We start from the raw sequence: 15,101 nt of genomic DNA on the forward strand, positions 1-15,101 counted from the left end.
ATATATTCATAGGTATGTAGTTAACATGCTTTAGCTATTTGATGTAGTTCGTTTGTAGCTGCCACAAACTTTCAATTAAGAAATATAAAACAGATTTTCTCATCCTCAGAAATTTTTTTTTTTTCATTCATTTTAAGCTGTCGGATATTACATACATAGGTATAAAAAAAATTCAATAATTAATTCAATGAAGCGAAAAATAAAATTATCGAAAATAAGAAAATGGCTGATGAGAATCAATTTCTACACCTATTTAGTCGAATATTGGATGATATAACTGCCTAAATGACGATTGAAAAAAATAGAGCGTTTCTTAGAGAGTTAATTAACGAAAAGAAAAAAGATGGACTGTGGTTTTAATGAAAAGACGACGATGAAAAAAATTAATAACACACCCGTAAATCTGCATAATAAATGAAGAATTTTAAAGACTTTTTGATTGTGAAATTCTCAGTTGAGTTAATTTATTCCCAAAAGTTTAAAAAAATTTAATTTTTAAAATTGATTTTTTCGTGGCTCTTGTTATGTGTATGTTATTTGCCTTCTATGGACTGATTACAATCTCATTGACTTATTTTCTATCACTTTTTTCATCATCAATTTTATTTTTCTTCTTTCTGGGTTCTTTTTTTTATAGTTTTTTTCATTTGGTGATGATTATATTTTTTATATTCCTTAGCTAAAGTTGATTATTATCTATGTGAGGCTATTTTTATGACCAATTCATTTTCGAAAATATTGTTTCACCTTATTGATGTTGCCAGTGATGATTATGGTAACATATCAAAGTTTCGTCACGTATTTGGTGTATAGTAATTTATTTTAATTATTTGTAAACGTGATTTAATTTTATCTTTGAAATTGTTACTTTTATAATGATGGAATTATTTTTTAAAAATAATGAGTGCTAACTTGCCTTAAAATTTAATTAATTAAAATTATTTTATTTTTTGTTGTGTAAAATTTTATATTAAATTTTATGTCGATACTTTCCACAAAATTATATATACCAATATTAATAATTTTAAAGAAACTCTTTAAAATTAATTTAAAAGTAAAAACTGTTAGACATTCCCCTTATAAAAATCGTCGAAAGAAGAAAATATAAAGATAAAAAAAGTCATTTTTCCTTTAAAAGTTATATTATGAATATATTTTGAGTGCTTAATTAAAATAAATTTGAAAAAAAAAATGAAAAAGCATATCGTGGTGGTGACATTTAGTGAAATTTATGACACACATTTTTGGTGTGTGTTTTAAATGTTATATCTTAATTATTGTGAGTTTTCTTACCTGTCGTCTTCTCCATCTTTTTTCTTTAATTTACTACTGTTATTTTTTTTCTTCTCATCTTCATTTTAATATAAAAAATCGTTTATAACGTGATAAGTGGCTTTCTCTAAAAAAAACTTTAAATAATTTTAAAAATCAAAGCTGGTATTCTTTTATATTTACTAATTGAAGCACCAGGACTCGTATATTTATTTTCTGACGCTCTCTAAAGCTCATTTACAGAGAGACCTTATATTATGTTCATTATGTTAAGCTAGTATGATATAATGAAAATAGACTGAAAGAATTGTTGTCAAGATTGTAAAGTTTTTATTTGTTTATGACTAAAACAGTAAGCAATTTAGATTGCGGATGAAACTCAATTATCGTGTCGTTATTATAATCCTCACATGCGGTAAATATGTAAAATGTATCGGCGCTCATCAGGGGCTTATTTTAACTCACATCAACTTGAAATTCATTATTATGATTATTGTTGTCCATGTTTACAAGCAAAACTTTATAATCCAACAAAAATATTAAACTCTGCTGAAATGTGACAAGCCAAAACAACAAAAAGAAATGACAAAGAACTAGTAATAAGATTTTAAAATTTCATTCTCTCTTTTCACTCTTTTTGACATCTATTTTAAATGAAAATTTAAATAAATCAACACAAGGCATATGTACATATGTTCTATAGCTAATATTATTGTCACTATTCATTTCATGTGACATTCATTTTGTCATCACAATTGATCGTTTCTAAATTGGATTGCATTGACTATAGCCAATTATTTATTGTGAATATCTATGCATGAATGGTTTGGTGAAAATTAAAAAGAAATGATTAAAATTCAAAGAATTCTTAAAATTATTTTTTAAATTAAAAGTTTTTTATTTTTTGTGCATTACGTGTATCATGCAGATCTGATAGTAAATTTTAATAATTTAAACAAAATCATTATTTTTATGAAAACATCCATATAAATTTTTCAGAGTTGGAATAAGTATGATAAAATTATTATAACTCTTTTATTCGCTAAATGATCAACACTGTATACATGTATTTACAAGATATTATAGTTCACGATTAATAAGCCCATAAATCTGGATAAATCAGCATATAATCAATGAATAAAAAACATATAAATTGAACCTTTTCAACGCATCATCACGTCATAATACCAAGTGGTATTAAAATATCGATTTATAGTATACAGAAATGACAATTTATTTTTTTATTTTCATTTTCCTCGCTTGGCATTCATAAGCGATCTTTAAACGTATTAACGATTTGACTTTAATGATCGGTAAAGAGTTTTCATTTTTTTCATCGGCTATCGAGTGAAAAAGAAACCGAAAAAATGACATCAAGAGGCGGCATCGGCACTCGTTTGTGCTCAATAAACGGCGATGATTTTCAATCCGTTCAATCGCTTACTTTAAACACATTCTATTCCTTTCTTTCCTTTCATATGATTACATTTTTTTTTCTTTTTGATTTCACTATTCGTCAAAGAAATATCAATAATTTATTCTATTTCATACTTATTTCTACTTTAAGCTTTAATCTTTGAGTTTCCAATATTTTATTTAAATTAAGATACTCAAATAACTTAAAAAAAATAGAAATTAACTAAACTCATGAAAATGATTATTTGATCCATTTCTATGTAAATTAAATTACCAAAAAGATAAAATTAAATGAACTTATGCCATAAACTAGTAAGATATTAAAATTTTAATTTATCAGTACAGCAAAGAAATCCTTAATAATAGGGTAAAGAATCTAATTTTTGTGGTAGTAATAAATTGAGAATTTCTAACTTAATTCTTCAAAAAGATTACCTAAATTTATTATCAGACTTATATTCAACTTATTTAAGTTCAATTTAAGCGTGGAAAGGACGTGAAAAATAAAAATGAACTAAAAAAAATTTGAAATGTAATTAACGAATTTTTAAATTTTAAATGAGGTACCTTAGGAAAACCAACCAAAAAATCTCTTAGAAAAAATACCATAAAAATTAGATTTTTTTACCACAAAAATTACATTCAATGTTTATTTTACATAATTCTAATGTGTTCCTTTAGTTAAACTTATTACGCAATGATAAATCCTTAAGAAAATATTTAATTGAAAATTATAGTAAAAACTTGAATTTTTACGGTAAATTTTGGGATCAATAAAACTTAGTTATAGTAAGGTAAAAGCTTCATAAAACTAAGCATATATCATTTTTATAGCGTTATTTCATAATTTATTTACCTTTCTGGAAGTTAAAAGCAGTGTAAAATAGATTTTCAAAAAAAAATATCAATACCACAAAAATTAGATTCCTATAAATATTTTTAATTCTGTGTAATCTTCTTTTATTTGATTAAAATTAAAAATGTTTAGGAGAAAAAAACAATTTTGAATATATATATTTAAAAATTAAACTCAACTAAATTAATAAAAATAAATGAATGAAATAAATTCACATGCATTCTGAGAATCGCGTACTTGAATGATGATATTTTATACATAAAATAAGAATGAAAGCTGAGAGTTCAACTATGAACATTAAGTATCAACATGATGAATAAAACTACAACAAACCGTTCTCAAATATTATCACTTCCAATTTAAGAAATAATAAATTTTAAACATGTTTAGCATTTAAAGGTTTTTATTCATTCATTCTTTCTCCTTACACGCTTTCTGCTCTTTTAATTTTTATGTAATGAGGTAATTAAATTTGCATTTTTCAGTTTCTTATTCTCTTTCATATGGCTCTTTATTTTACATTATTAAACACATTCTGTTGAATATCTCGGGTAAATTTTATGTTTTTTTTTCTTTCTGTGCTTTTATTTTTTACTCATGAACATTAAATGTCTATCTAAATACGGGTAATTACGTCAAAGTGAATTGCTTATTTACTAAAAAAGAGCATCGAACAAGAAGGGAAGAAGGAAATTATGAAAAAAAAAATTAAAAATGAAATAAAAAACAACACGTTGTCTTTCACACTATTTACCACCTCACATAAGTAAGTGTAGCTTGTAATTCATTATTCAAAACTACGGCAAAAAATCATTCTATTGTTTTCTTATTTTCCCTCATAATTTTCTAGGTCATAAATAAAAGATAATAATGTATAAAGAAAATAATATGTTACATGTTAGACTTGTCCAATTATCATTCCAATTTTTATATTTTAATTAAAAAAGAGAATAGTGGCTTTACCTAAAAGTTTTTGGAATAAGTATTGTGGAAATAATAATTTTTAATTTTTTTATTTTTTTCTCGAGTTTCTATAATCTCTAAACTAAGAAAATACATAGGAGGTTCTTAAGAGTTTTAATTAGTATGTTGTTAAAAAATTAAAAATTATAAATGTTTATTTGCTTTTATTTTATTTTATAGGTATTTTCTACTTGTTTTTATTTATTATTTGCTTGAGCGAGTTTTTTATTTATACTACATTTCTTGTACAGCACGGGAATATAATAGTCTTCATGATGGCATAAACAACACACCAACAAAAGACACTCAGTATTTCGTGCTTCAAGGATCATCCTGCTCTCTTCAAAAAATAATAATTACTTTACAAGAAAATTAAATGAAGGAGTTTTATAGACCAAAAGAAATTGAACGTGGCAGTTTCAGGATGTCACTCATAATTTATTGTAGATTTAGATAACATTTAATAATAAAGTACTTCATGCCTTTCTTGTTTTCATTCTCAGGTACATAAACTTTCATTTATTTTCGACTTATTTTCCTTGTAATTTCATTCTATAAGGGTTGTATTAACATTTTAAATGCTAGATTTACATCATTCATACTTTTTTCTTTTTAAATGTGGTATTACCTTTGCTTTTGGAGACATTTTTGTACTTTTTGATGCGTTACGTTAGGTATTGTGAAGTTACGTTATTAACGGTAGATTAAACATTAAGTCTGGGGACATTAATTTTACGGGTATTTTGCAAAATAAAATATTTGATGACGAAATCTTTTCTCTTCTTATTACCAAATGCCGAAAGGAATTTTGTGGATCTGTGCCTTTTCTTATTTACCTTTTAGCAAAAATAATTCATTCAGTTGTGAGGAATTTTATCGTTATTGTGATCTTCTGGCTACATCAAGAAATAGAAAAAAAAATAATTTAAGCTCTTGGCCAAATTTTTTTAAATAAGTTTTAATAGTCTGCTTTTTACCTCGTTTTTTTACGTAATTTTTAAAATAATTTTTCGATGTCATTAAAGAAATATTCATTTCTAATCCAAATATTTATTTTTTAATTTCATCCTTGACTTGAGTACTTACATACACATGCACAACAGTTTGGTATATGTTTCTATTGACATTTTGACAAACATTAATTCCTTTTGACAAAAAAAAAAGAAATGTTAGAGATATATGTGAAATAAATGTGTACAGCTGAAATTTCCTATTGCCAAATAGTATTTGGTAAGAAAAGAAAGGAAGGTGAATGAAATAATTTTTGATGCTCGAGATGATAATAATAATTGAAGGACGTATGGGTCATGAGATTAAAGTTACGAAGAATTCTTCAGAAATTAATCGTGTGGAAAAGGACTCTTTCATATGCAGACATCAATTATAGTATATTTTCCGTTTATTTTATTTTAAGTCGATTTTGTACAAGTACAATATCCGTTTGGTTTTCAAGAAAAAATATTAATATGAGTAGAATTCTCCAATAATCATTTGACCGAAATAAATTCTTTATACGAGTTGAATTGTAAATAAAAAGAAAATCAGAGGTTTTCAAAGAGAATATTGAGAGTAGATTTCAATACCGAACCGGATTCTTAATACCGGTATTTCGGTATTGAAAAATCTCAATACCGGTATTATACCGGTATCCGAAATTCAGACCAAATTGCTTCTAAAGTCACGAAATTGTTAAAATTTTGCGTTTTTGAAATTTTTCCGTATACTAAAATTTTTAATAAAAAAAAATTGTTTTTTTTAAAAAAAAATTTAAATTTTTTCAAATAAAAATATAAATTTTTCATTATTGGAACTATTTTTTATATGTGTTTATGGGTTAATAAATGCAAAATAGTTAACAAACCCTAAGTAGACGAATTTACGTTTTAACTAACTAATGGCAAGATAATGTCCACTCGATGATTAATTTTTACGTGTTTTTGTAAACTCAGAAAAGTAATTGTGCATATTATTTTTTAATAATTAAAACTAAAATCAGTTAAAACAATTTTCCAAATAATGGTTCAATATAAAATTCATAAAAAAAAGTTTATCACGTGATTTGTTAATAAACGAATGTTTTTTGGGCAAAGTTTTATGAACACCAAATTCTAAACGTTTCATTTAGTTGAAAAATCTTAAAATTTACCGGAAATTTACTAAAACTTTATAATTTTCCTTGCATTTTTCCATACCGAAAATACCGGTATTTGAAAATCTTCAATACCGGTATTTCGGTTTTCAAATTATTTCGGTATACCGGTATTTTGATACCGGTATTGAAAACCCTAATTGAGAGTTTTTCGTTACCACAGATTTTCATTACATTTTATAACTTAGTATCGTCATAAATGTCATCTTTGAAACAATTTCAATGAAATAAAAATTATTTAGCATATGAAACGATTATTATAAATATTATAATGTCATATAACAATAAGACTTAAAATGCACTTTTTGAGTTAGACATGAAAGATACTCTATGAATTAAAATTTGACATCGTTGAACAAATATTTTAATCAATCAACCATCTGCTTCTAAAATTATATTTATTTACTTTTTATTCTCATTCTGAGACTTTTTTGATTGAAATTCTATTTGCCTGTTTTCATTTTGCTGTTGTAATTCTTCCACATTTCCATTTCTATTTCAATGGACAAATAAATAATGAAATAAAAAATATTAAAATCAAATATTTTGTGTGTTTTCTTTAAAAACTCTCTACACAATGTTGAGTCATATAAACAACTGTCAATAAATATGTGAAAAATATTCTGTCAAAGGATTTTACCTATCATTTGATTCTAATTGAGATTGACAAACCAAACTGAGCAACGCAAAATATAGACAGAGAATAAAATTAGTAATTAAATATGACTAGTCATGGGTGGTCAAATCGAATTTTTCAATGAAATTGATTTTTCTTATTGGAGTCCAAGTGTATTCAGAATAATATATGGAGGTTCAACATTAATCATCTTAAAATGTTAAATGTTTCATAAGTTTAACTTTTCTGACAGCCAAATTTTTAAATCAAATATAATAGAAATGGTTGCATGGACACATATAAATGGACACATATCACTCTAAATAAAGGTGCACCATGGATATATATAAAAGTAGCAAAAAATAATATCTTGGTATGTTCGTTTCAAGTTCGTTTATAAAATATTCAATTAGTCTTTAAGGCATATTTTCATCATCATGTTTATATCTTCTTTACACTTGCCTTAGCTCAATTTTGATATTTATTCAATTTTATGTGCAATGAAGTTTTATGTAAATGTGAATATTAATAATATTAAAAGCACTAGAGGAAACAAACAATATTTCGAACATAATTACGATGAAATTTCCTTTTACATGCTTTGAAGTGTTGCTACGTAGACTAATTTAATATATTGAATCAAAAACGATAAAAATTCCTATTTTTATGATTAAACACAGTTTTATCAAGCATATTGTGGTTCAACTGCTGCTTCTGCTTTATAATATATGATGCATCAGTACCATAATTCCTGATGGTTTTTATTTTAAGGATAATGTTTATATGATTTTTTTCTTGCTCTTGATATGAGAACGGGAAGATCTGGAAACCATTCATTTGCTTTTGTCTTTAATAAAAAGTATTCCTTTTTCCGTTTTTTGCAAATAGATCCCCAAAATTTATTATTATTATCATCATCATGATCATGCATACTTTAGTTATTTTCCACTTAACCAAAAATAGATAGATATCAGCATATTCTTTAGTCAAATTTATTATCTTCATCTCTCATACATGAATGTTCACATACTTATCATATATTTCAGTTCTTGTAATATTCAGTATAATCATGATTATGAATATCTCTCGTTGTTGTTTTTCTTCACATACATACAAGCATAGAGAATCTCAAACTTTATGGTATGATTATGGTATTATGAAAGCAAAACGACGACATATTACCAAAAATGGAAAGAAGAAGAAAAGCTTTGACATCTAATAATGTTCGCATTTTGTGGCAGCAGTCATCAGCAAATAAAATAGATTATTTTAGCCAGACTCATTCAGACTCACATCATCAGCATCTTGAGGGGAATAATAAAATTTTAATCAAAATAATGGAATCATCAGCATTATGCTTATTATTTGATATGCAACCACAATCGAGCTTAGAAGTCTTTGAAATTAGACTATTAATACAATATTCATGACTATAAATAGATTGTGTGACTATCTTTCCTTTTTAAGCTTTCATGATTCTTTTTTTAAGAAAAAAATATCACTGTTAAGCGTAATTTATCAATAAATTTAAAGATCTTTTATTTTCTACAGCGTCAATCGACCACGAATGAAAGAAAAGTTTATGTTGTTTATAAAACTAATGACATCATGCAAAAGAAGATCTTTTAGACGGGGGAAAGAAATTACAAACAGCAAATTATTAGTCATTTTGTTATGCTAGTTAGAGTATGGCGTTGTAAGATGGATAAAAGAAAATATAAATTCATATAATAACTTAATTCATAATAAGGCACTAGAGAGTATCCAACTGAGAATTGTTTGACTCTTTTCTGTTATTACTGCTTTTTTAGTTGTTATATTTTATTTTCGTCTTTTCTTTTTTTATTTTTCAAAATTCACGGACTGTGAGCACATAACAAAATAAATTTATTAGTGACAATAAATAAAATTGTCACAATATTCAAATTACTTCTACTTTTTGTCAACAATTTGGGAGTTGCTGTTGGACATTTTTTGTATGTACATGCATTGAAATTACGAACGCAGGCATGTGTCTTTCCTTGTTTATATCAGTTTATACCTTTCGATAACAAATATCTCCTAATTTTTCTTCCTTCTACTGGTCTTTTTTGCGTTTTGGTTGTTTCATTATTGTTAATTATATGTCCTTTTACATTTACTTCTAACTTTTTTAAGTGAACAAACGAATTAAAAAAAATGGATGGGTAGGCACGTGAATAAGCTCAACTTGACATTTATGACCTTAATTAAAATGTACTAGAAAATGATTAACATCTATGTGCTATCCTCTGCTATACATTCTTTATTGTTCTTCCTTCTCCCTAAAGTCTTATATGCAGTAATACATATACATGGTTTAGTAAACTGTTAAGTCACGCCCGACATGAAATCGTAAATTTCTTTGACAGTATTATATCAAAATATATTTAAGGAATATTGACTTTTAGGCATGGATCTGAAAAAATTATGGCTGACTGTATGGTCACTGATAAGAATTATTGTTAAAGAGGCATTTAACCTCAATGAACGTATGTTATATTTGGGTTATATTCCCTGAATTTTAACCAATTAATCAGTAGTACCATATGCTGTCTATGATGGCAAAAAATCCGGGATCATGTACAAGAAATAGGATCAATAAAAAGGGGAATCTATTGATTAAATTGGGATGAAAAACATAATAAATTCTCCGTTAATGTGCTTCAGTCCAATGCACATTTTTTTCTGTATGTGTCGATAAAAAAGTAATCATCATAAAGCACCAGAAAAATTGTAAATTTTGATAGTCCAATTATATTACATACTCGAAACAGAATGCTTCACCAGTATGCTTGACAATTGTTTATTTCTGTTTTAGTGTTCAGTATATAAAATTTTCTGTTTCTGTACTGATAACATTTTATTAATGAATACGTTTAATATGAAATGATTGATAATTATCACGTTGAATTAAAGTGAATATTGCTAATTTTTTCATTTTTTTTTTTCATGTTTCTTTTTAAAATTATAGGTGCCTAATAGAAATTCAAGCAATTATTGACAACAATACAGATGCATGTTTAACACCTTAAACAAACAGTCGTGAATTAGAGGCTATAAACTGTTTAGAAATAACGATTCTCGAAAATCCAATTCATAACGAGCATAAATAATTTGAATCTTGGAATTTTTTTTTTTGAACCTTACAAATGTTTTTCAGGGTTTACAAACAAATTTTAATTTATAAAATAATCATTTTTGATTGTTCTGTCGGTGGAATAAGTACATAAATTCGTAAATTAAAAGTATTTTTAATTGTAAAGTATAGAATATTAAGCAAATTAATTAAAGTTGATTCCATAAGTTATTTGAAGTGCACAAATTTAGCATATTGTCATATTATTGTACAATAGTTTTCATACAAAAATTCTTATAAGACAGTTTATTTAGTAAGTATGTCCTTGTCATGACCTTTTTAGAATTTTCTCTGAATATGTTGTCTTAAAATATAATCATAGTATAGGATTTAACGATTCATGCTTATAATGCGTGCAACTTCAATTCTTTTAACTACAACCGGTTATATATACATGTAAGAACACCGAATAAGTGACAAAAAGTGAATGTGAAAAATTCATATCTCGTAGCCTCCATAATCTTCTCTTAATACACATACTAATTTCTTTCATCTGTCTGATATTAAAAGGTTGCTCACATAAAGATTATTCAATAGTCTCGCAGACATTTTTTTCATATTTCTTATGATGAAAATTTGAAGTCGCATTAAAATTTTTATTTAAAAAAAGAGAAAGGAATTGAAGCGTGAAAAACGTAATGAAAATTCGGAAGTTCATTTATGAAAAACTACTTCCTATATTATATTTTTCTCGTCCTCTATCTTATGTCCACATTTTTATACGTCTTACTGACTGTAGAATGCAATTCAATATTAAATTGAATAACCTTTAATAGCCCTTGAAAAGAAAATTAAGAAGAATTTTAAATGCCGGTAACATAATATTCCCCCTTCTTTTTTGTGACTCTGTCTCTCCATCGTAGATAATGTCAAGAGAATTGTATGATATTCTATCAAAAAATTAGTAAACTTAAGTAATCGAAACTTCTTATCTAGGTATACTATCTCATCTTAATTATATTGCAAGATCTTGATTTTCACTGTCATTGTTGCTTATTCTTCATAGGTCAGGGTCATTTAAATTTCATTTTCGTGCAATGAATTAATGCCAGACACTTTTGCTTTGCTCTTCCTAATAGTCTTATTAAATAAGCAATTTCATTTTTCTAATTTTATATTTTCTTGTCTTGTTTTATTTTTTGCACGTCATAAAGCGTCACAAACAGCAGAGAAAATTAAAAACAATTTATATTAAAAATAACAATAGCAAGTTATCAAAATGAGTCGCCGCATTTCACGTGTTGAGTCTGGCGCTGATTTGTTGGATTTTCTTGATCGAGGTCATACTGCATCATCTGAAAATCGGTTTACATTTGAGGTAGCATGGGAAGCAGCAAACAAGGTCGGTGGTATTTACACTGTCATCAGATCTAAAGCATTTGTATCAACTGAAGAGCTTGGAGATCAATATTGCTTAATGGGACCGTATAAAGAGGAAAGCGCCCGACAAGAAGTTGAAGAGGTTTGTTTCAAAAATATTTCGCAACCTTGAAAGTTTGAGTATGCTGGATGTTGCTAAATTAAAGAATAAAAAAATCGATAAAATTCTTAAGTTTATATAATCTTATAGTGCGAATTCCCAAATAATTCACCATTTCAATGGGCTGTTAATGCAATGAGAACTGTTGGGTATAAAATTCATTGTGGACGCTGGCTTGTCGATGGGAATCCACAAATTATTTTATTCGATATTGGATCAGCTGCATGGAAACTGGATGAATTTAGACAAGAATTATGGCAAAAATGTAATATTGGAATTCCACATTTGGACATTGAATGTAATGACGCTGTTATCCTTGGATACATGATTGCACATTTTATTGGCGAATTTAAAGTTGCTGCTGAAAAATACTCCCAAGAGCGCGGTATTTCTGAACCAAAAATTGTAGCCCATTTTCATGAATGGCAAGCTGGTGTTGGTTTAATTGCTATTCGAACAAGACAAATAGATGTAGCTACTGTATTTACGACTCACGCTACTTTACTTGGACGTTATTTATGCGCTGGCAACACCGACTTTTACAACAATCTAGACAAATTCTCGGTTGATGAAGAAGCGGGAAAACGTCAAATTTATCATCGGTACGTGATTTTTCTTTTTTATTATACTTATATTTTCTAAACTATCAGAATAATTCAATAGCCATATTATATTGCGTTATTGTTATATTGTTATATATATTTCAAAACAATTTAATTTACAACAAAACACATCTCGTTGCAGATACTGCTTAGAACGTGGAGGTGCTCATTTATCACACGTGTTTACAACCGTCTCAGAAATCACGGGCTACGAAGCTGAGCATCTTCTGAAAAGACGTCCTGATTTTATTACACCAAATGGCTTGAATGTTAAAAAATTCTCAGCTATTCATGAGTTCCAAAACTTGCATGCCATGGCCAAGGACAAAATTCATGAATTTGTTCGTGGTCACTTTTTTGGGCATTTTGACTTCAATTTGGATAAGACACTTTACTTTTTCATCGCTGGACGTTATGAATTTAGTAATAAGGGTGCTGATATTTTCATTGAGGCGCTTGCTCGTTTAAACCATCAACTTAAGGTAACTAACTGAGAAGCTTTGTTAATTGGAAGATAATTAAATTGATAATAATCGTATTTTTCTATTCTAATTAATAGTCATCAATGCCTGATACAACTGTAGTTGCATTTTTAATTTTTCCAGCAAAAACAAATAACTTTAATGTAGAATCACTTCGAGGTCATGCAGTTACAAAGCAATTGCGTGATACAATTAATAATATTCAACAACAAATTGGTAAACGCATGTATGATACATGTTTATCGTAAGTGTCACGCTTTCATATCATTTACGCACATAAATCGTCCTAACTGGATTTTCAATACTTTTATCTTATTTTAAATATAGCGGACGTCTCCCTGATAGCAATCAGTTGCTGACAAAAGAAGATGTTGTAAAAATAAAGCGTTGTCTTTATTCTCTTCAACGACACGGAATGCCACCTGTGACTACCCATAATATAGTTGATGATTGGAATGATCCTGTCTTGAATTCGTAAGAAAATTTACTTGTTTTATTTTTATTCTGTGGCAATAAGCCAAAAGAAGTCAAGTTCATTTGCTGCATAAGAAAAAAATGCAACAATATTCTTTTTTACGATTTGTTTATTTTCAATTCTTAACTGTCAATGAGTTTACACTTCCTTATCGACAGCGTTTTTTAATTCAATTCTAACCTCAGAATGCATATTTATATGTATGAAAGATTATGAAAGTAATATCTCAATTATTCAACAGCATTCGTCGCTGTAATCTCTTCAACACAGTTAACGATCGCGTAAAAATTGTTTTTCATCCAGAATTTTTGAATTCAACAAATCCTTTATTTGGTTTGGAATACGAAGAGTTTGTTCGTGGATGTCATTTGGGTAAGTTGTGCAATGTATGCTCAAGAGAGTCTAATTAACTTACTTTATGTTTTAACTTTATTAGGTGTTTTTCCTTCATATTACGAACCTTGGGGCTATACGCCAGCTGAATGTACAGTTATGGGAATTCCAAGTGTAACAACAAATTTATCAGGCTTTGGTTGTTTTATGCATGAACACATTACTGATCCTAAATCGTATGGAATTTACATTGTTGATAGAAGATTCATTGGATTAGAAAACTCAATTCAACAACTGGCACAATTTATGTTTGATTTCTCCAAACTTAATCGTCGTCAACGTATTATCATGCGTAACAGAACTGAGCGTTTAAGTGATTTGCTTGACTGGAAGAATTTAGGAATCGTAAGAATTTATCAAAATATTTACTAAATTATAATAAAATTAATATCTTCTTTATTTTGAATGCAGTACTATAGACATGCTCGTGTTAAAGCATTGCAAACAGTCTATACTGACTATATTGATGAAATCGGTGAAAGTGTCTACAGTCGAGCAAACAGTTTCAATTATTATACACGTCCTGTCAGTGCACCACCTTCACCATCTTCTTCGCGTCATACTACTCCAGCTCCCAGCGTTCATGGCTCGGATGATGAAGACAGTGTTGATGAAGATCAAGAATTGCATGAGTTGGGAATGAATAAATGAAAAAAGGAGAAAAGTAAGAAGACAAAAAAGTTCTTCTTATAAAAATGCCAACATCACAATAATTCTCAATAAATTGTTTTAACGTATCCTTTACAATTTGAACAAAATGAATGCAAGATTGGGAACGTTTAGTAAATTGCCGTACTTGTAGTATATCAATGTTCTTTTTTTTAAAAAAAAAAAATGTAAATGTAATTTTTGTTAGTCTCTCGTGTTCATTTAATTGTATCATCTCTTTAATGTTAATCAAATAAGATCCAAGCCTTGGATTCCAAGTTTGAAAAGAGCATTATAAGGTTGTTAAATAGTTCAAAAGTTTTATACACACATTTTTATAGTTTTTGTTATTATATTTTTCATCCTTTATCGTGACCAATAGTTACACGATGCCATAAAAGTTACGTTTCCTAAAAAAAAATAAAATTCAGTTTTAATAAAAATTAACATAAATGAGTGCAATGAGGAATCTTTTAGTAATTTGTAGAAGAATTATGTAGGTATATTTTTTTAATTTTTGTGCTTATGAACTTCATAAATATGTATATACATATAATGAAAGAGTATGTAATACAATTCAAATATAAAAAGC

General features: G+C 27.3%; 1 protein-coding gene across 1 annotated transcript; it reads left to right on the forward strand.

Moving 5' to 3' along the window:
- The first annotated feature begins 10,503 nt into the window (after positions 1-10,503).
- Positions 10,504-14,966, forward strand: Glys (glycogen [starch] synthase). The gene is made up of 9 exons (XM_070644654.1): positions 10,504-10,682; positions 11,584-11,891; positions 12,000-12,511; positions 12,654-12,993; positions 13,071-13,237; positions 13,321-13,467; positions 13,710-13,840; positions 13,905-14,206; positions 14,273-14,966. The coding sequence occupies exons 2-9, from the start codon at positions 11,649-11,651 to the stop codon at positions 14,510-14,512; spliced, it is 2,082 nt and encodes a 693-aa protein (XP_070500755.1). The 5' UTR covers positions 10,504-10,682; positions 11,584-11,648; the 3' UTR covers positions 14,513-14,966.
- Positions 14,967-15,101: the final 135 nt, after the last annotated feature.

Source organism: Chironomus tepperi, unplaced genomic scaffold (assembly GCF_022539635.2).
Source record: "Chironomus tepperi strain 1889 unplaced genomic scaffold, CSIRO-AGI_Ctep_v1 contig_338, whole genome shotgun sequence".
Taxonomy (NCBI): Eukaryota; Metazoa; Arthropoda; class Insecta; order Diptera; family Chironomidae; genus Chironomus; species Chironomus tepperi.

Bases quoted from the DNA above. Each gene is read 5' to 3' on its own strand.
- Glys (XM_070644654.1), top strand. From the start codon at position 11,649: ATGAGTCGCCGCATTTCACGTGTTGAGTCTGGCGCTGATTTGTTGGAT. The intron at 12,994-13,070 runs GTAACTAACTGA...TCTAATTAATAG, and splicing joins GTTTAAACCATCAACTTAAG to TCATCAATGCCTGATACAAC. The intron at 14,207-14,272 runs GTAAGAATTTAT...TTTTGAATGCAG, and splicing joins ACTGGAAGAATTTAGGAATC to TACTATAGACATGCTCGTGT.